The sequence below is a fragment of the Rana temporaria genome, chromosome 4 (genome assembly GCF_905171775.1).
Source record: "Rana temporaria chromosome 4, aRanTem1.1, whole genome shotgun sequence".
In the NCBI taxonomy this organism is placed as follows: Eukaryota; Metazoa; Chordata; class Amphibia; order Anura; family Ranidae; genus Rana; species Rana temporaria.
In genome coordinates this window covers 241,070,102-241,090,221 of record NC_053492.1, presented here as the reverse complement: position 1 = coordinate 241,090,221, position 20,120 = coordinate 241,070,102, and the positions used below count along the sequence as shown (strand labels likewise).

The following is a 20,120-nucleotide window of genomic DNA, read 5'->3' as shown; positions in this document are numbered from 1 at the left end:
TGTCCTCTCTTTCCCCCCGTGTTCCTTGCTGTCCTCTCTTTCCCCCCGTGTTCCTTGCTGTCCTCTCTCCCCCCTCAATTTGTCAGGAAGGAGAGCGGAGGTAGCAGCCGCTAAACCCGGCTCCTACCTTTTCAGAATGAACAGTCAGTGATCACTGACTCTGTCCATTCATATAACTAATCATCGTAACCTGTGTTTACGATGCTACAGTTTATGAATGGAGAGGAGCTTCCCTCCATTCATTTCAGCTGAGGCTGCAGAGAAAAAGACTGGGGAATCTGTGTCCTTAGTCCCTTTCTTAAAGGGGAAATGTCAGAGGTCTGTTAAGACCCCTGATATCTCTCCAAAGACCCCCAACAGGGCTGATTAAATGAAAAAAAATTGCAATAAACATTTAAAAAAAATAAGAAAATAAAATGTAAATAAAAAAAAAAAACACACTGACAATACACCCCCCCCCCCCTCGGTAATCGGTATCGGCGAGTACTTGAAAAAAAGTATCGGTACTTGTACTCGGTCTCAAAAAAGTGGACAACCCTATTTACAACCACTTTAAGTTTGTAAACAACAAATAGCTTCTGACTTTATCATTTACCCAAACTATATAAAGGAGAAACATAGACATTTTTTTCAAAAAGGAGTTCAAGTATCCCCCCCAAAAAAGTTAAAAGTCAGCAGCTACAGATACTTACCTGTCCAGGGATCCAGCGATGTCCTCACCCAAGTCAATTCTTCAATCGGTTTCAGGTTCAGGCGTTGTCGTCTTAGGTAAGGGAAAATGGCAATAAAGCATTGCAGCCTCACAGCCGGTTGTAAATGGTCCTGCAGTCTTCTGGGACCTGTGATAAGTCCCAGAATGCTGCAGGGGAGAAGAGGGCAAACTTCCGCACAGATCGCCGTGGTGATCTGACCAGAGGTGGGAGTGGGTACCTGTTAAAAACAGGGCAGATCCTTGCACTACACAGATGATGGTGAATTGTACAATGTATGGCTAGTTTGCCTAGTGGTGTCACCATCCATGGGTGTTTACATTTCTACACCTGGAAGATTCCTCTCCTCCTCTAGAACCTCTCTCCTCCCCAGCGTCTGAAGCTGTGCAAAACCGCTTGGAATATGCTGTGCATGTAAGGACAGCAGCCACAGTCCCCACACTACCTGAGGCAGCACGCTGTCTAGTGTGTTTTCATAATAAGTGCCCACTTCCCCCTGGGCTCAGTGTGCCATCTCTACTACATAACAGGAGTATATTATAAAGTCCTATTACACCGTACACACACTGACACTTCCGTACAGAACATACAGTACATAGACATACCCGTCCTGTGAGACACACTTCTCTACACACTACTATCACACTTCCCTCCACAGAGAGGTCAGAGCGGAGAGCGAGCCTGCGATTGGTGGAGAGCATGTTCCGGGGCGGGGCTAGTGCGGGTCACTAGCTACACACATGCAGCTTCCTGCCTGTCCATCCTTCATGTGTTCCCAATGACCTGGTGCTTGTCTCCTCAGACGGCGGGGCTGTGACACTACACAGGGGGAGACATGGCTTGTCTGTTCAGGAGAGCAATAGCAGAGCAGGTAAGAGCTGTGTCCTTCCTCCTATCTATACTGTTTAGCCTCACACTACTTGTGTCCGTACACTTCATGATAGGATACTCAGGGGCACAATACAACAGTACAATACTGTATAACCTCACACTCCTTGTGTCTGTACACTTCATGGTAGGATACTCAGGGGCACAATACAACAGTAGAGGAAACTGTTAGCAATGCAGTGAGACTGTCAGCTTATGTGTTACTATTATTGTAGCATCATCATCAGCAGTGCTGTACACCTCACAGATACATATAGGGAAGAGAAAAACTGCTAATCATGTAAAATGCACCTTGAGGTTAGAGTCGCACCTATGCGATTTGCTTACCAGAGCATTTTATTTTTCACTATATATATATATATATATATATATATATATATATATATATATATATATATATATATATATATATAAAAAAAAAAAGTGCGAAGATGCACGTTTCAACACCCTTTATATTGAATGTTATCACCCATCATAACATACCTTTTTATGACGCACATCTTAACAGGTAAGTTCACATTTTCACCAAAAAAAATGAAAAGATAAACTAACTCTAAAAATCCTGACTACCCCTCTGACCCATACACAAACACACAGAGCATTGCTTAAAGCAATGCAAAACTTCCCCCTGCAGTGCAAAGCACGGATCGGGTGCTGACATTCAAACAAGCTCAAAACGGATCAGAAGGTAGGGTTGTCGTCGTCGTCCACCCACCCCCCCCCCCCTTCTTCCGCCGCTCCGACTGGGAGATCCAATCCGCAATCTGGCACTTCCGCTGGCTAGAGAGACTGGCACAAAGCCAGAAACGGCTTCGTTCCAATCTTCTCTCTGTAAACAAGGAACCAACATCACAACGTCGCTTTCGGTTTACTCGGCTTCCAATGGCGCCGGTTTTTCAAAAGTGACAGTATTCAGAATCGCAGTTCATCCCTCCATAAAGAGTACATGTCTCCACCTATTACTGTCACAAGGGATGTTTACATTCCTTGTGACAGCAATAAAAGTGATCAAATACAGGCATACCCCGCTTTAAGTACACTCACTTTACATACACTCGCAAGTAAGGACATACCCGTGAGTGTATGTAAAGGGCCTTACAAGTACTGTACAGACATTTTGCAGCCGCAGTAGAAGGAGCTGAAGCTCAGAGAGCATAGCCCGCCCTGTTCCAGTGTGCCCCTGACACCCCCACTACAGCCCCTGAGACCTTAACTACAGCTCCTGATCCCCCACTACACCCTAGAAGTTAAAAAAGGTATTGTTTCACTTTAAGTACATTTTCTTTTAAAGCGCCCCCGTCCCTGTGAGCTTGTGCAGCAAAGAAAATGCACACATAAGTCGTGCCCATATGTAAACTGTGATCAAATCACACATGTGAGGTAGAGCAAAAAAATGTAGACCTCCTATTGTGTGTTTGGGGGTTAATTTTCTAGCAAAATGGATTTTAACTTGCATGCAACAAATGTCAGAAATAGGCTTAGTTAAACCAGGGAATCCGTCCCCTTTAGACCAAGAACAGTAATGAGACATACATGAGGGATTATGACAGTTGAGACAGAGAAGTGTCCCCTCCCCCCCCAAAAGGACTCAGAAATGTCAAGCCAGGCTGCCAATTTTTTTAAAAAACTACTTGGGGCAGGCCTGCCCTTTGTGGATCAACTTAAATTAAGGCAAATGGTACTATGGATGGCAAAGCTTTTTTTTTTTTTTTTTTTCTAATTCAATAAAATTATTTCACAAGCATAAAATAAGAGCAAACAAATCAAACTGTGTCACAAGTACATGGTATCAAGTAATTTAACATTTCAAAATGTCTGACTACTGGGGTGCAAGGCACTGGAAGGTGAAGGATACTCTCAAAAAAGGAAAACGGATCATGCCAATAGGTAGACAGCAGGGATCCCCTTGCACTTCCATTGAACAATATGTTGAAATCCAATACTTCCAAAGATAGTTCTCAAAGATTAAAAAAATGTAAACCATAATGGTGCTTTCTGTAATATTCTGCAAATTTATTTAGGAGGGGTTTTATGATGGACACCACCGGCCTGACAGTGGTCCATAGATCCTGGAAAATGACAAATGAGATTTAATGGCCTTGAATTTTGTACACTGTAAACTTATTCTCATATCTTCTAAACAAATCCAACTTTCACTGGAATGTTTGGATTTCTCAGTAGCCTAATCTTGAGGTGTTTTTTGGCTACTCAATTCTTTACATGTATCAAAAAACTGTTTTAATTACTTGGATACTTTTTTTTCGCCCCCCCTGAAGAAGATTTTGAGTGAAGTACTTGAAACGCGTTGGATATTTTTTTTTTTTTTTTTTTTTCTTTTACAGGACAGTCTATTGGAGAAATTCGAAAATAGACCAGTATTATGTCCCTGTCTAGGATAGTGCTACAAGTGTACAGATTTGGGGGCATACCAGGGCTCAAATATCTTTTTAAAGTCTAATGTTTTAATTTTGTACTAATAAAGTTATAATGTAATTGTATTCAATAATTATAGAAGTAGGGCCATATTCTCATAGAAGTTACGATGGAGTATCTCAGGATACTCCATCGTATCTCCCTTTTTTGGCCCGTGTATCTATGCGACTGATTCTTAGAATCATTTTCGCATAGATACACTTAGGATCCGCCATCTGTAAGTCACTTACACTGGCGGATCTTAAATGTAATGACGCCGGCCGCCGCTAAATGGCATTTACGTGAAGGACTCATTTGCGTATGCAAATGATCCTTCTACGCCGATTCCCGAACGAGTTCGCGTCGCGTAACCGTCGTTTGCGTAAGCGGAAACTTACTCCTGCTATATGAGGAGTAAGTTTCCGCAAGTCCCACGTAGGCCATGTTACGGATGGCGTCGGGTCCGCGTCGTGTTTTTTCGTCGGGTACGTCGTTTCCATAAGTCGTTCTTGAATACGACTTTACGTCAATGACGCACACGTCGGCGTCATTGACGTTTTCCGCCGAGAACTGGAGCATGCGCACTGGGCTTTTTGAAGCCCGGCGCATGCGCAGTTCATTAGAATCGGGGGCGCGCTTAATTTGAATACAAGCCGCCCCCTTGGAGATCCGCCAGGCTACGCCGGGGCATTTACACTCCGCCATCCCAACTTACGGAGCAAGTGGTTGGGGAATACAACACTTGCTCCTGTAAGTTGGGACAGCGGAGTGCAAGTGCCTTAAGCGCAGCCCGCGGATTTTTAGAGAGAATATGGGCCGCAGTGTCTACAATTAAAAGTCCCCAGAGGAAACATTAGAATCTTGTATCAACTTGATTTTGAGGATAAGCAGCATTGCGCTATGTATTGTTAAATGTTTGCTTTTGAGTTTAATATTGCATAGTGATTAATTTTTTATTTTTTTTTGCAGATGTAATTTAGCTGACTGCTCACAGTAAATATACTGTGGGCAGGCAGAAGGTACAGGCATGAACATGTACGTGATTGGCCTTCTGGGTTTGGTCTGCGCGTGCCCCCTGCTGACCTGTGCTTGGCAGCTGATTTCAGCCAATGCAGCATGTTTACAAAAACGCAGAACACTGTGTATAGGAACAGCGATCTGGCTGTTTATTTTCTCTCAAACAGTAAAGTAAAACCAGCACACGGTTAACCCTTTGTCCGTTGATGTTAACCACATCTCAGCCAGTGTCTTTAGAACAGCAATGTACAGGATTATCACTGTATTGGTGTCGGTGATCCTTCCAGGTAGGTTGCCAGGCAATCTGGCACTAACGGACACTATCGCAGTCCCCACTATAAATAGCTGATCACCGCCATTACCAGTTTAGCATCATAGATCTGTAAATTTAAGTATATATATCATCTAAACAATATGGTATAACTTTCGCACAAACCAATTATTGCACACTTATTGGGATTTTTTTTTTACCAAAGACAAAAAGCTCTATTTGTGTGAAAAAAAATGAAATTTAATTTGCGTACGGTGTTGCATGACCAATCAATTGCTAGTTGAAATATCACAGTGCTGAATAAGAAAAAAAAATGCCCTAGTCGTGAAGGGGGTAAAACCTTCCAGAGGTCAAGTGGATAAATGGTGTCATGGAAATTCTTAGGAAATTAGGAAAAATGTCAAATTTAAGGTTGCACTTTCTTCTTACAACCTAATAAAAAAAATTGCTTCAGGATTGTGGTTGTGGTCCTGTCGTAAAAATTTGACAACTTAATCAACTTTTTATTCATGTATTTTTTTTTTTTTTTTTTTTTTTTTGCAGGTTTCTCAAGTTTTAGGGTTGCCACCAGAAAAACTGATTCCACACATTCATGCAATTCAAGTCCACAGAAAACAGTAAGGCATCCATTTTTTATTTATTTATTTTTGTACCTGGCTTCTCTCTCTGGTCTAGAACTTTGGCGTATTTACAGTATCTACCACTTTTAAGCACTGTACAGTGCAGTGGGAAAATAATAATTTGATCCCCTGTGGATTTTGTAAGTTTGACAACTTACAAAGAAATGAAGGGTCTATCATTTTTATAGGTGTATTTTTAAATGATAGAGGCAGAATATCAGCCAAAAATCCAGAAAAACAGGATACAAATATTATAAACTGAGTTGCAGTTCAGTGAATACAATTTTATGATTTGATCCCCAAGCAAAACATGATTTAGTACTTGAAACCCATGTTGGCAAGCACAGAGGTAAGATGTTTCTTGTGGTTGGTTACCAGGTTTGTACACATCTCAGGAGAGATTTTGCCGATCTTCCCTAAATACCTACGCTCCCTCCATAAATGTTCTATAGGATTAACCACTTCCCACCCGGCCTATAGCAGAATGACGGCCGGGCAGTGTTTCAGTTATCCTGACTGGCCATCATTTGACGTCCAGCAGGAAAACGGTCACCACGCGGATCGGTGGTGCAGTGTGTCAGACACACCACTACACCGATCTCGGTAAAGAGCCTCTGACAGAGGCTCTTTACCACGTGATCAGCCATGTCCAATCACGGCTGATCACTATATAAACAGGAAGAGCCGGTGATTGGCTCGCTTCTGACAGATGTGAGTAGAGGAGAGCTGATCGGCTGCTCTCCTGACAGGGGGTCTGTGCTGATTGTTTATCAGCGCAGCCTCCCCTCGGATGCCCGCCCGGGACCATCAGGTATGCCACCCTAGACAACCAGGCATATGCCAGTCATTGCCCAGGCAGCTGCCAATCGATGCACATCAGCAATGCCTGCCAGTGCTATGTATCGCTGCCGCCTTTATCAGTGAAGGAGAAATCGTATTTATTTACAAAATTTGATATCGGAAACAAAAGGGAAAAACTTTTCGGTCCTTTTTTTGCTAAAAAATAAAAAAAAAGATAAAAACCGCTGAGGTGATCAAATGCCACCAAAAGAAAGCTCTATTGTGTGTACAGTGTAGCATGACCGTGCAATTGTCATTTAAAGGGCGACAGGGCTGAAAATTGGTCTGGGCAGGAAGGGGGTGTAAGTGCCTGGTATTGAAGTGGTTAAGGTGTCTTCTATACAGGTAATGAGTTGAGATTGGGAGCACTCCCTTTAAGAGAGTGCTCCTAATCTCAGCATGTTGCCTGTATAAAAGGCACCTATCCACAGAAGCAATCAATCAGATTCCAATCTCTCCACTATGGCCAAGACCAAAGAGCTGTCCAAGGATGTCAGGGACAAGGCTGTAATGGGCTACAACACCATTGCTAAACAGCTTGCTGAGAGGGGGACATCAGTTGGTGCGATTATTCGCAAATGGAAGAAACACAAAATAACTGGCAATCTCCCTCCGTCTGGGGCTCCATGCAAGATCTCACCTTGTGGAGTTTCAATAATTATGAGAACGGTGAGGAATGAGCCCATAACTACATGGGGGAATCTTTTCAATGATCTCTAGGCAGCTGGGACCATAGTCACAAAGAAAACAATTGGTAACACACTACGCTGTGAAGGACTGAAATCATGCAGCACCCGCAAGGTCCCCCTGCTCAAGAAAGCGCATGTACAGGCCCGTCTGAAGTCTGCTAATGAACATCTGAATGATTCGGAGGAGAACTGGGTGAAAGTGTTGTGGTCAGAAGAGATCAAAATCAAGCTCTTTGGTATCAACTCGCCATTTTTGGAGGAGAAGGAATGCTGCCTATGACCCCAAGAACACCACCCCCCACTATCAAACATAGAGGTGTAAACATTATGCTTCGGGGGTGTTTTTCTGCTAAGGGGACAGGGCAACTTCACTGCATCAAAGGGAGGATGGACGGGGCCATGTACCGTCAAATCTTGGGTGAGAACTTCCTTCCGTCAGCCAGGGCATTGAAAATGGGCTATTCCAGCATGACAATGACCCAAAACACACAGCCAAGGCAACAAAGCAGTGGCTCAAGAAGAAGTACATTAAGGTCCTGGAGTGGCCTAGCCAGTCTTCAGACCTTAATCCCATAAAATATGTGGAGGGAGCTGAAGGTTCGAGTTACCAAATGTCAGCCTTGAAACTTCAATGACTTGGAGAGGATCTGCAAATAGGAGTGGGACAAAATCCATTCTAAAATGTGGGCAAACCTGGTGGCCAACTACAAGAAACGTCTAACCTCTGTGATTGCCAATAAGTCGTATTTTGCAAAGGGGTCAAATACTTATTTCACTCAATAAACTGCAAATTCATTTTTTACTTTTTTGAAATGCGTTTTTTTCTGGATATTTTTGTTGTTCTGTCTCTCACTGTTACAAAGAAATGATCAGTCTCTAATTTCTGTATAGTTCTGGGATGATCCCTCACTTTGTTTACTTATGATCATCTTTACCTTATGAGGTGAAATCTTGCATGGAGCTCCAGAGCGAGAATGATTGAATAGTTGTCTCCTTCCCACCAAGCTTCTTGCTGATGGTCTTGTAGCCTATTTCAGCCTTGTGCAGGTCTACAAACCGTGTCCCTGACAGCTCTTTGTTCGTGACCGTGATGGTGAAGTTTGAATGGAAGAAAGATTCTGTGGACGGGTTTCATTCATTTTCGACAATTCGAGTTGTCGTTAGGAGCACCTTCTTAAATAGACAGGACTAATACTGTGTACCACATGAGCACATACTGGAGCTAGTCTGTGGGAGCCAGAATTATTGTTGGTTGGTAGTGGATCAAGTACTTTTTTTACTCGTTGATTTGTATCGTGTGTGTGTGTGGTGTGTGTGTGTTTTTTTTTTTTTTTTTTTTTTGCTGATTTTTTTTTCTGTCGCTATCATTTAAAATATACCTATGATAACAATTATATACTGTTAATTTCTTTTGTAGGTGGGAAAACTAACAAATCAAATAATTTTCACCACTGTATATACTGCAGCTAATTTGTATTTGTCTTTTTGTAATACTGTACCTAATAATTTATACATGCTGTCTGTGGTTTGTTCTTAAAGTGGTTGTAAACACTCCAATACAACTTGTGCTTTTTCAAATCTAGATAGCACAGGCAGCTGATGGCTGCCTGTGAAACTGTACTGACCGCTGTAGTTTCCATAGTAATCGCCCTGCAAGCATGGGTGACGTCAGGCACGATTGCACAGTAGGTACTCTGTGTGCCGTTTCTGTCCCCCTCTGGATGCCAGTCATTATCACTCATTCACTTCCTCTCTGAACGGCATAGAGCAGTGGTTCTCAACCTTTTAGTGCCGTGACCCCTTGATACAATTTCACAAGTTGTGGGGACCCCTAACAGTAAAATTTTCGCAGCGTGCGTTGTCAGCACCCAAGGCAAGAAAAGTAATTTGCGCCCCTAACCCACGGACATTTAGCGCTCCCTGAGTCTCCTCCACTCGTACAGTATTAAAACCTCTTATTTTGTTCTCCTTTCTTTCCATTTTATCTCTCTCTATCCTAATTTGTTTTTTTTCCCCCAGCCCTCCCTCTAGCTGTCTGTCTTGTTTTTTTTTTCTCTTATTCTTTCTCTCCCTTTTTCTTTGTCTCCCTCCTTTTCTTCTCCCTTCCATGTATTCTCTATTTTTATTCCTTCTCTTACCTCTTTGGTGGGGGGAATGGAATGAGTGGCAATGCTGGGGGGAGTTATGATCAGCCAGCTTAGGTGCTCTTGATCAAGGTCATCTGCTGATCTGAGAACTGTAGTGGGGATTTTTAATGGCAACTACAATCACAGGTAGTGTTACTCACTGTGTCTCCGACTTTGTGGCGTCTCGTAGCAGTGACACCTATGCTGAAATCAGGAGATAGTCTCCTCCAGCCCCTCTCACCTCACCAGTCAGCGGACCTCTAGTCTCTGCCCCCCAGCCATGCTGTGAACTGAATGGGCGGCTGTGAAGAGGCTGAGTGGGCGGCTGTGGGCTCCAGAAACAGCCCAGCTGGGTGACCACAGGCTCCAGGGACAGCCCTGCTGGGCAGCTGCAGAAAGGCTGGGAGAGTGATGCAGGCTTCAGGAACAGCCCAGGATTTGGTGACCCCCTGGCAAATCATCATTTGACCCCGAGGGGGTCCCGACCCCCAGGTTGAGAACCACTGGCATAGAGGGAAGTGCTGCAATGCTGCTGTTATCTCCTTCCTGCTTCTCCCCCTTGTGACAGAAAAAGATGTCACACAGGGGAGTGAATCTGAGCAGCATGCGCAAGATTTGTAGTAATGGCAGAAATGACGTCAATACAAGATTCAAGGAACAGCAGTAGAAATGGCGAGGCCGATACCCGGAAGTGAAAAAATATGAGAAATTAGGTATTTTCTTGTTTCGTTTTTAGCCAATATTGATGCATATACATTTGCAATACTATATATTTAAAATGTCCGGGGTTTACTTCCTCTTTATTCATTACTGGCAAACTTTTTTTTTTTTACTCATGTTGAAAGTATTGAAGTGTATGTTAAAGCGGAGTTCTGCCTGCCGCCCTAGGTACAGGTGCCGGCATCCTAAGTAAGGGAATCAGGAAGTGAAGCCTTGCGGCCTTATAGCCTGTTTTCCCTACTGTGCATGCGCGAGTTGTGCTGTGCATTCTGACTGGTCTTTGCTGTCTTCTGGGCCTGTGTGTCTCCCAGAAGACAGCGGAGGGCACAGAGGAGGGGCTGGACATGGCGTAGATTGCCGCAGATACTTTTGTGGTGGAGACAAATACCTGGATTAGACAGGAATCTGCGCCCCCCCAAAGGTGCCAAATGTAACACCAGAGGGGGCGAGGAACCGGATCAGTGGAAGTTCCATTTCTGGGTGGAACTCCTCCTCCTTTTTAAACCAAGTCTCTTGCTTAAAGCAGAGTATCTTTTTTCGTTTATTAAATGTCAGCAGCTACAAAAAGTATAGCTGTTGATATTTTGGTAAACAGCCACTCACCTGTCCTATGATCCAGCGATGCCCTGCTCCTCTCCGGTTCCGTCATTGGAACTGTGGGCACCCAGACGTGACAGCTTGGGGATTGACGGCTGTGGACATACTGCGCATGCGAGAGTCACAACGATGCACTCTCGAGGTAGACGGGTGAACTTCTGCAGGAAAATGGTAGTGACCTAGTGTGTGGAACTACAGCACGCAGCACAGATCCATAGCTCTAAGTATTGAATGTAAATACTAGCAGTGCCTGTGTGGTCTGCAAGAAACTGAAAATTGGAGTCAAGGATTTATGTTCTTTTTCAGGTTGGCTTTCTTTTCTTAACTTTAAATATTGATTAAAACACTCTTATTTTATTTATTTTTCCATTTGTATACAACAGAAAGACCTTATGTACAACAAGCAATTCATTCTTTTGTTTTTAAAAACTATTTTTTAGAAGATTTTGACATAAGATGCAATTTATCTTGTCATCTCCAAGTTGTGTATTTTAAAGGCAGAGTGAGACTTTCAGGAACCACTGAGGATTGTGGATCTAATATTGAACGATCGCACTATTTACATTTAAAACTATAGTGTTCAGTAAGTGAAAGACTTGCATAAATGCTTTTTTTTTTTTTTTATTTTATCTCCAGAGACTCCCCTGATTTTCAGCTTTATGTTAATTCTGTGCCTGGAGACCACTTTAATGCAACATCTCAAGTGGAGAACGCACTAAAGCTTGCATCTAAGGTATTGCCATAATATTTGTATACATATATCTTGACTGTATAAGATTCCTTTTTACTATTTGTGTCATCCGGAATCTTTTCATATGGGTATTTGTGAAAAACATCTGAGGAACGTTTGTAGAAATTGAGGGTATTCTTGGAACACATCTTTTTTATTTTTTTTTTATCTCTTTATTTCAATTTTCTCATTTTTTGTATGGGGGAAAAAAAAAAAAAAAAGAGAAAATTGAAATAAAGAGATAAAAAAAAAAAAAACATTGTACACATACATTACATTCATATTTCACTTAAATTCCAATGACATTGACATTAACCTTCCTCTATTTCTTCGAAACATCCATACAATATCCTTCCATCCAATACCATACATTCCTCTTTCTCATTTCCCCCTTTATCCTGACGCTGTTATAGGGTTCTCTATCCAATTTGCCCATACTCTCCTATATTTCTCCCCGTATCCTCTGTTACAATATGTCTCTCTGTATAATATCAGATTGCTGTTTTACTAAGTTTTTCCACTGTACTATTGAAGGGGCCTCTGTTTTTTTCCAATTCAGCACTATTACTTTCCTGGCATAGAATAGCAACAGACCTATCTGCGTTTTCCTTACTTTTGAGATAACATTACCCCCTATTAATCCTAGGAGACAGATCTCCACTTCTTGTATTCTTGGAACACTTCAGGTCTATGTTTGTGGTTCAATGATAAGAAAGAAAGGGAGTTGTCAAAGGACTGACTGACTAAAAAGAATTTGAAAACTTGTCTAATGCCGCGTACACACGGTCAGTTTGTCTGATAAAAACGGTCTGATGGAACCGATCGTGTGTGGGCCCCATCGTTTTTTTTTTATCCATCGGTTAAAAAACTAGGAACTTGTTTTAAAATTATCTGATGGTTAAAAAACCGATCGTCTGTGGGTAAGTCCATCGGTTAAAAATCCACGCATGCTCAGAATCAAGTCGACGCATGCTTGTAAGCATTAAACTTCATTTTTCTCAGCACGTCGTTGTGTTTTACTTCACCGCGTTCTGACACAATCGTTTTTTTTAACTGATGGTGTGTAGGCACGACTGATGAAAGTCAGCTTCATCGGATATCTGATGAAAAAAATCCATCAGACCGTTTTCATTGGATGAACTGATCGTGTGTGCACTTTTATATTCCTTGGGATTTTGGGAAGAATGCATCAATATGTGTGTGTGTGTGTGTGTGTGTGTGTGTTTGTTTTTTTCTAAGTAAGCCTTTTTGTATATTGTGAAAAGTTACTCTGCAAGAAAACATTTCTACCAATGAAATGGTGTGGATGAATCCGCACAATGGCAGCAAATATTGCCAGTGAGTGGTTGTGTATAGGGTTTTTACACCCTTATAAATTTAAAGCAGCTTCCTCTACGTAATTTATTTCACCTAGGTGAGATAATGGATTGAATGAAATGTGGAAGTAGGGGTGGCGCTACTCTTAATTGATATATAAAGTGAAAAACTGGTAATTTAAATTACCCTAATGGTGTAAAGTGCATCTGTGCTTGGTAAAAAAACAAATCTTGTATAGTTGAAATAAACTATTTGAATTGCATGTACAATTGTGCACATTATTAAACGTCCATATGCTGTGTGTAGGTTATTAGTGATATCCCAATCCAGAATTCAAAAGGTGCTTGGTTTCTTGTGAACATCTATTTCTGTATTTCACACAGTGACCACCTCAAACTGTGTTCTTATGTGGCCCGCACTCACGGGATCTTCCACCCCCTCTTGGGGTCTACAGCGTTCAGTGTGTGCCACTGTGCAGCACTCTGGCAATAATACGTCCTGGTGGTGCTCCCAGTAGTTATCCCATATAAAGGGTCCCAAATAGTGTGATACCGTTTGGATAATATGTTTTTATTGAACAAAACAGATGGGTACTCGCATATGTTTAAAAGCGTCCAGATGACATCAGGTCGACGAAACCGGTCAAGCGACAGAACGCCACGACACTTCCGTCTTTGCATGACAGCATGAAACGCTTGTTTTGATTCGTTGGAAATTCCGATCGTGTGTACACAGCATAAGGCTGCAAAGACTTTCCTTTATTACTTTATGTGAAAAAGTAAACGTATCCTTTAACCACTTAAGGACCGCCTCCTGCAGATATACGTTGGCAGAATGGCACGGCTGGGCACAAGCATGTGCCTGTACATCCTCTTTAAGTGCCCAGCCACACGCACGCGACCTGGTCCGAAGCTCCGCGGGACCCGATCGCCGCCGGAGTCCCGCAATCGGTCCCCGGAGCTGAAGAACGGGGAGAGCTGTGTTCAAACACAGCTTCCCCGTTCTTCACAGTGGCAGCTTCATTAATCGTGTGTTCCCTAATATAGGGAAACACGATCAATGACGTCACATGTCCAGCCCCGCCCCCCTACAGTTAGAAAAACATATGAGGTCACACATAACCCATACAGCGCCCCCTAGTGGTTAACTCCCAAACTGCAATTGCCATTTTCACAGTAAACAATGCATTTTTATAGCATTTTTTTTGCTGTGAAAATGACAATGGTCCCAAAAATGTGTCAAAATTGTCCGATGTGTCCGCAATAATGTCAGTCACGAAAAAAATCGCTGATCGCCGCCATTAGTAGTAAAAAAAAAAAAATAATAATAAAAATGCAATAAAACTATCTCCTTTTTTGTAAAAGCTATACATTTTGCTCAAACCAATCGATAAACGCTTATTACGTTTTTTTTTTTTTTACCAAAAATAGGTAGAATAAGTATCGCCTAAACTGAGGAATTTTTTTTTTATATCTTTTTGGGGGATATTTATTATAGCAAAAAGTAAAAAATATTGCTTTTTTTTTTCCCAAAATTACCGCTCTATTTTTGTTTATAGCGCAAAAAATTAAAACTGCAGAGGTGATCAAATACCACCAAAAGAAAGCTCTATTTGTGGGGGAAAAAAAGACGCCAATTTTGTTTGGGAGCCACGTCGCACGACCGTGCAATTGTCAGTTAAAGCGACGCAGTGCAGAATCGCAAAAACTGGCCAGGTCCTTTACCTGCATAAAGGTCCGAGTCTTAAGTGGTTAAACGGTTCCAGTTTGCCTTTTGCCTTGTGGAGAATCCTCAAGACACCGGCCTGTTAGGTTGTTGGGGAGAAGAACTGGGTACCCTGTGGGTGCAGGGGACATTGACCTTAGTTGATTCTCATCTCTGCTAACAGCATCCTGTACCTTGGGCAGTTTGGCTGTCTACTGTGGTGGACCATCCTACTGATCTGGATTGAGTCGGACCATACAGCAGTGGCATACATCAATTATTAGTGAGGAACTAGGAGCCTAACACTGGCAAGAGAACCTGTCCTTAGAAGAACTTTCACATTTCAGCTGTTTACCTGCCAGCCATGGACAGTTGGCAGGCAAACTTCTCAACTGTCCCTGCCTAGACCCAAGGGAGAGGATGTTGGGATGTTCAGGACCTGTGCTGTATGTGGGCCTTCAGGTTCCACAACAAATTGGACTGGTTTGTCTCCACGTATAGGGGGCCTCTAGCAAAAGCAGTGGATGCTCTGTGGTATCAGTATACCCAGATCCCCTGTTACTCTGTGGCATCTTAACATGGTTCTCTCTGAGCGTCAGAAAACCCCATGTGGTGCCACTAGTCATTCTTCTTTCTACTCTCCCTCCAAAGTGTGTGTGTGTGTGTGTGTGTGTGTGTGTGTGTGTGTGTGTTTTTTTCATCTAAACTGGTGGCCTTATCCTGCAAAGTATCCTTTCTGGTTCTGCACAGGGACAAGGTGGTGAGGAGGTTCAGGACTTTCTTCTTGCCTAAGGTAATTCTGCCTATTACCTAAAAGAATAATTCTGGATGTCAACATGTTATACATGATTGCATTGGTCCAGCTTAGATTCAATATTTACGCATTATTAAGTCCTCCTCTAGGCAGTGGTATAACCCAAAGGTTTAAAGTGATTCTAAAGGTTATACAGGGGGGGGGGGGACAAAACATGTTATTCTTACCTGCTCTGTGCAATGCCCCCAATAGCGAGGCTCTTGCTATGGGGATACTCAAGTAGGCTTGCTCTCAAGCCGCACTTCTGTGAATGGTCGTTATCTATTCACACACAGAGCATGGAAACAGAGACCTGAGAGAACCAGCTGCTCTCATGCACATTGCTGGATCAAGATGGAGCTCAGATAAGTATAAAGGGGGGCTGGGGGGGGGGGATAGCTGCACCCAGAAAGTTTTTAACCTTAATGCAAAACTTTTTCTTTTTTAGAATCATTTTAAAGCGGTAGTAAACTTCAGCTTTTTTTTACCTAAGGTAAAGACATAATGTGCTAGTATGAATCGCATACTAGCACATTATGAAATGCTTGCCTTTAATACTATTGCAGAGTATAAAAGTGTGTGTGTGTGTGTGTGTGTGTGTATATATAATTACAATATAGACCAAAAGTTTGGACACACCTTCTTATTCAAAGAGTTTTCTTTATTTTCATGACTATGAAAATTGTAGATTCACACTGAAAGCATCAAAACTATGAATGAACACATGTGGAATTATACATAACAAAAAAGTGTGAAACAACTGAAAATATATTTCATATTCTAGGTTCTTCAAAGTAGCCACCTTTGCTTTGATTACTGCTTGGCACACTCTTGGCATTCTCTTGATGAGCTTTAAGAGGTAGTCACCTGGCGCAGCACCCCATCACTCTCCTTCTTGGTCAAATAGCCCTTACACAGCCTGGAGGTGTGTTTGGGGTCATTGTCCTGTTGAAAAATAAATGATGGTCCAACTAAACGCAAACCGGATGGAATAGCATGCCGCTGCAAGATGCTGTGGTAGCCATGCTGGTTCAGTATGCCTTCAATTGTGATTAAATCCCCAACAGTGTCACCAGCAAAGCACCATCACACCTCCTCCTCCATGCTTCACGGTGGGAACCAGGCATGTAGATTCCATCCGTTCACCTTTTCTGCGTCGCACAAAGACACGGGGGTTGGAACCAAAGATCTCAAGTTTGGACTCATGAGACCAAAGCACAGATTTCCACTGGTCTAATGTCCATTCCTTGTGTTCTTCATGAAAATAAAGAAAACTCTTTGAATGAGAAGGTGTGTCCAAACTTTTGGTCTGTACTGTGTATGTATGTATGTATGTATGTATGTATGTATGTATATTATATATATTTTTTTTTTTTTTTTTATTATGCAGTGTGTGTTTTTTTTTTTTTTTTTGTGGATTTACAACACATTCTTTCATAGAAATACTTATTGACTAAATGGCAGCTTGTTTACATTGTTTTTGTTCTCGCTAACAAGTAAATTCTATGTATTTCAGCTGGCTAGAAACTCTGTAATAAGTGAAATACGTACTGGTCGGGGATCTGTGACCTTCCGAATCAACAGAGATTTATTAACAAAGGTGAGTTTCCTGAGTAGATTTAAAAATAGAAGAATGAATATTTAATACAATAACGTATTATGCTAAAACAGAAAAGACAAGATGAAATCCACAGCTGACAGTTTTTGAAGGTTCTGACCTTGTGGCCTTTCACTCTTGGAAGATGGCTGCTGCTTTGATTTTTTTTTTTGTCATCTGTTACTACTACATATGTATCTGTAGATGCCTAAATGGTTATCAATTAATTACATTTCTAGGGCTATGTACAGTACCTCACATTTTTGTAAATAATTTATTATATCTTCATGTGACAACACTGAAGAAATTACACTTTGCTACATGCTGTAAAGTAGTTGTAAATTTGCTGTCCCCTCAAAATAACTCAACAGACAGCCATAATGTCTAAACCGCTGCAACAAAAGTGAGCACACCTCTAAGTGAAAATGTTCTAATTGGGCCCAATTAGCCATTTTTCCTCCCCGGTGTCACGTGACTCGTTGGTGGTACAAGGTCTCAAGTGTGAATGGGGAGCAGGTGTGTTAAATTTGGTGTTATCGCTCTCTCTCTTACTGGTCACTGGAAGTTCAACATAGCACCTCATGGCAAAAAAAAAAAATTGTTGCTCTACATAAAGATGGCCTAGGCTACAATGAGAACAGGCCTCGCCATGGTCCACCAATGAAGCTGAGTGCACATGCTCAGCGTCATATCCAGAGGTTGTCTTTGGGAAATAGATGTATGAGTGCTGTTTGCATTGCTGCAGAGGTTTAAGGAGTGGGGGGGTTGGCCTGTCAGTGCTCAGACCATAGGTTGCACACTGCATCAAATTGGTCTGCATGGCTGTCGTCCCAGAAGGAAGCCGTTTCTAAAGAAAGCCTGCAAACAGTTTGCTGAAGACAAGCAGACTATAGACATGGACTACTGGAACCATGTCCTGTGGTCTGATGAGACCAAGATAAACTTATTTGGTTCAGATGGTGTCAAGCCTTGTAGTGGCAACCAGGGGAGGAGTACAAAGACAAGTGTGTCTTGCTTACAGTCAAGCATGGTGGTGGGAGTGTCATGGTCTGGGGCTGCATGAGTGCTGCCGGCACTGAGGAGCTACAGTTCATTGAGGGAACCATGAATACCAACATGTACTGTGACATACTGAAGCAGAGCATGATCCCCCCCTCCCTTCAGAGACTGGGCCACAGGGCAGTATTCCAACATAACAACCCCAAACACACCTCCAAGACGACCACTGCCTTGCTAAAAAAGCTGAGGGTAAAGGTGATGGACTGGCCAAGGATGTCCCCAGACCTAAACCCTATTGAGCATCTGTGGGGCATTCTCAAATGTAAGGTGAAGGAGCGCAAGGCCTCTAACATCCACCAGCTCTGTGATGTCATCATGAAAGTGGAAGAGGACTCCATTGGCAGGCTGTGAACTCCATGCCCAAGAGGGTTAAGGCAGTGCTGGAAAATAATGGTTGCCACGCAATTTTGACATTTTGCGCTAAATTTGGACACTTTCATTTTAGATGTGTACTCGCCAGCAGTTTAGACAATAATGGCTGTGTTTTGAGTTATTTTGAAGGGGAAAAGACTGTGGGATTTTAAAGGCAGCAGCACCACTATCGGAGCTTGGAGAGTACTATGTTTCAATTGTATTTTTGTGTAAACTTTTTTTTTTTTTGTCATGTGCGAAATCTAATTTGATCTCATTAATAAACATTTTTTATGCTATACTAGTGGTGGTGCTGCCTTTAAACTTTTAAACCCCACCGGGGGGGGGCTTTCATTTTTTTTCCCTATGAACAGGGATGTTCCACTCCCCCACCAAAAAAAAAAAATGATACGCTCATATGCATAATTACTAAACCGCATGTTTGTTTTTTTTTCAATCCACTGTACCTTAGTAATCCTTTGTTGCTGGCCGCTTCCTGTATATGGATTCATCGGGTAGTGTGCGGGTATTCCGTCACTTCCTCGATGCCGCCTGGGAGCTTTTGTCATTGTTCCCAGGAGACATTGCGGAGGTCTGCCGCGAGTTATTGCGGGATTTAGAAAGAACTTTAAGCAAGTTCTTTCTAAATCCCGTGACAACTCGCGGCAGACCTCCGTAATGTCTCCTGGGAACAAATGATAAAAGCTCCCAGGTGACATTGCGGCATCAAGGAAGGGACGGAATACCTGCACACTACCCGATGAATCCATATACAGCGGGGATATGCAATTAGCGGACCTCCAGCTGTTGCAGAACTACAATTCCCATGAGGCATAGCAAGACTCTGACAGCCACAAGCAGGACACCCAGAGTCAGAGGCATGATGGGACTTGTAGTTTTGCAACAGCTGGTGGTCCGCTAATTGCATATCCCTGATATACAGGAATCGGCCAGGATTACTAAGGTTCACCTGCCCCTGACAGTGACTCGAGCTGGGCATCGCCGCTTAGTGAAGGATTGGGTCGGGCGGCTCAGCTGCTCTCGGCTGCTCTAGTCCTGCAAAGGGAACTGCGTTCCTGCTGTGAAAAAAGTACAGGGACGCCGTTCCCACCCGTTCCCGCAGAACTTGTGCCCTGCTAGTGTCACACAACATGCTATGGCAACATGCTGGCGACACCATTTGTGTTTTGCACTTCCGTATTATGAGACTCTGGAATGTAAACACTGATCTACCTTATTAGTAGAAAGTACAGAGAAGTAAAAGTCTGACGCTCATACGTATATATGTGTAAAAGTTTTCTAGCGAGCTCTAGGTAGCTAAAATGCAGGTGTAAAAGCTTGAAAATAACAATGGATCTTGCAATTTGTGATCCTTTTTTATTTTAATTACAAATATTTTTTAGACAATTTTGAGAAAAATAAACCAAGATGGCTCCTCATTTGGAATGAATTCTGAGCTTCTGTCTAACACCTCTAGGGGTCTCACCCTTGTGGAATACAGGTACATTTATTGAAAATGGATATTTTATTTGCAGTAAACACTCCTCTGCAATAGAGCTGTACGATTCTGGCTAAACTACTGTTTTTAGTTTGTTTAATTAATTGAAGTGTATTTTATTTATTTTTTCACAAAAAATTACTTTAAAAAGACCGACGCGAATACATTGTGACATAAAATA

General features: G+C 42.3%; 2 protein-coding genes across 2 annotated transcripts in view; one reads left to right on the top strand and one right to left on the bottom strand.

The window, feature by feature from the left end:
• Nucleotides 1–1,402, bottom strand: part of ORC3 (origin recognition complex subunit 3) — a 147,101-nt gene extending 145,699 nt beyond the window's left edge. The window contains exon 1 of the mRNA XM_040350080.1: nucleotides 1,316–1,402. The gene's annotated coding sequence lies outside the window, so the exon portion shown is untranslated. The remainder of the gene's footprint in view (nucleotides 1–1,315) is intronic.
• A 43-nt stretch (nucleotides 1,403–1,445) lies between these two features.
• RARS2 (arginyl-tRNA synthetase 2, mitochondrial) overlaps nucleotides 1,446–20,120 on the top strand; it is a 58,403-nt gene continuing 39,728 nt past the window's right edge. The window contains exons 1-5 of the mRNA XM_040350081.1: nucleotides 1,446–1,581; nucleotides 5,842–5,915; nucleotides 11,527–11,623; nucleotides 16,951–17,034; nucleotides 19,845–19,942. Coding sequence (XP_040206015.1) covers nucleotides 1,546–1,581; nucleotides 5,842–5,915; nucleotides 11,527–11,623; nucleotides 16,951–17,034; nucleotides 19,845–19,942 — 389 coding nt within the window. The 5' untranslated portion in view covers nucleotides 1,446–1,545. The remainder of the gene's footprint in view (nucleotides 1,582–5,841; nucleotides 5,916–11,526; nucleotides 11,624–16,950; nucleotides 17,035–19,844; nucleotides 19,943–20,120) is intronic.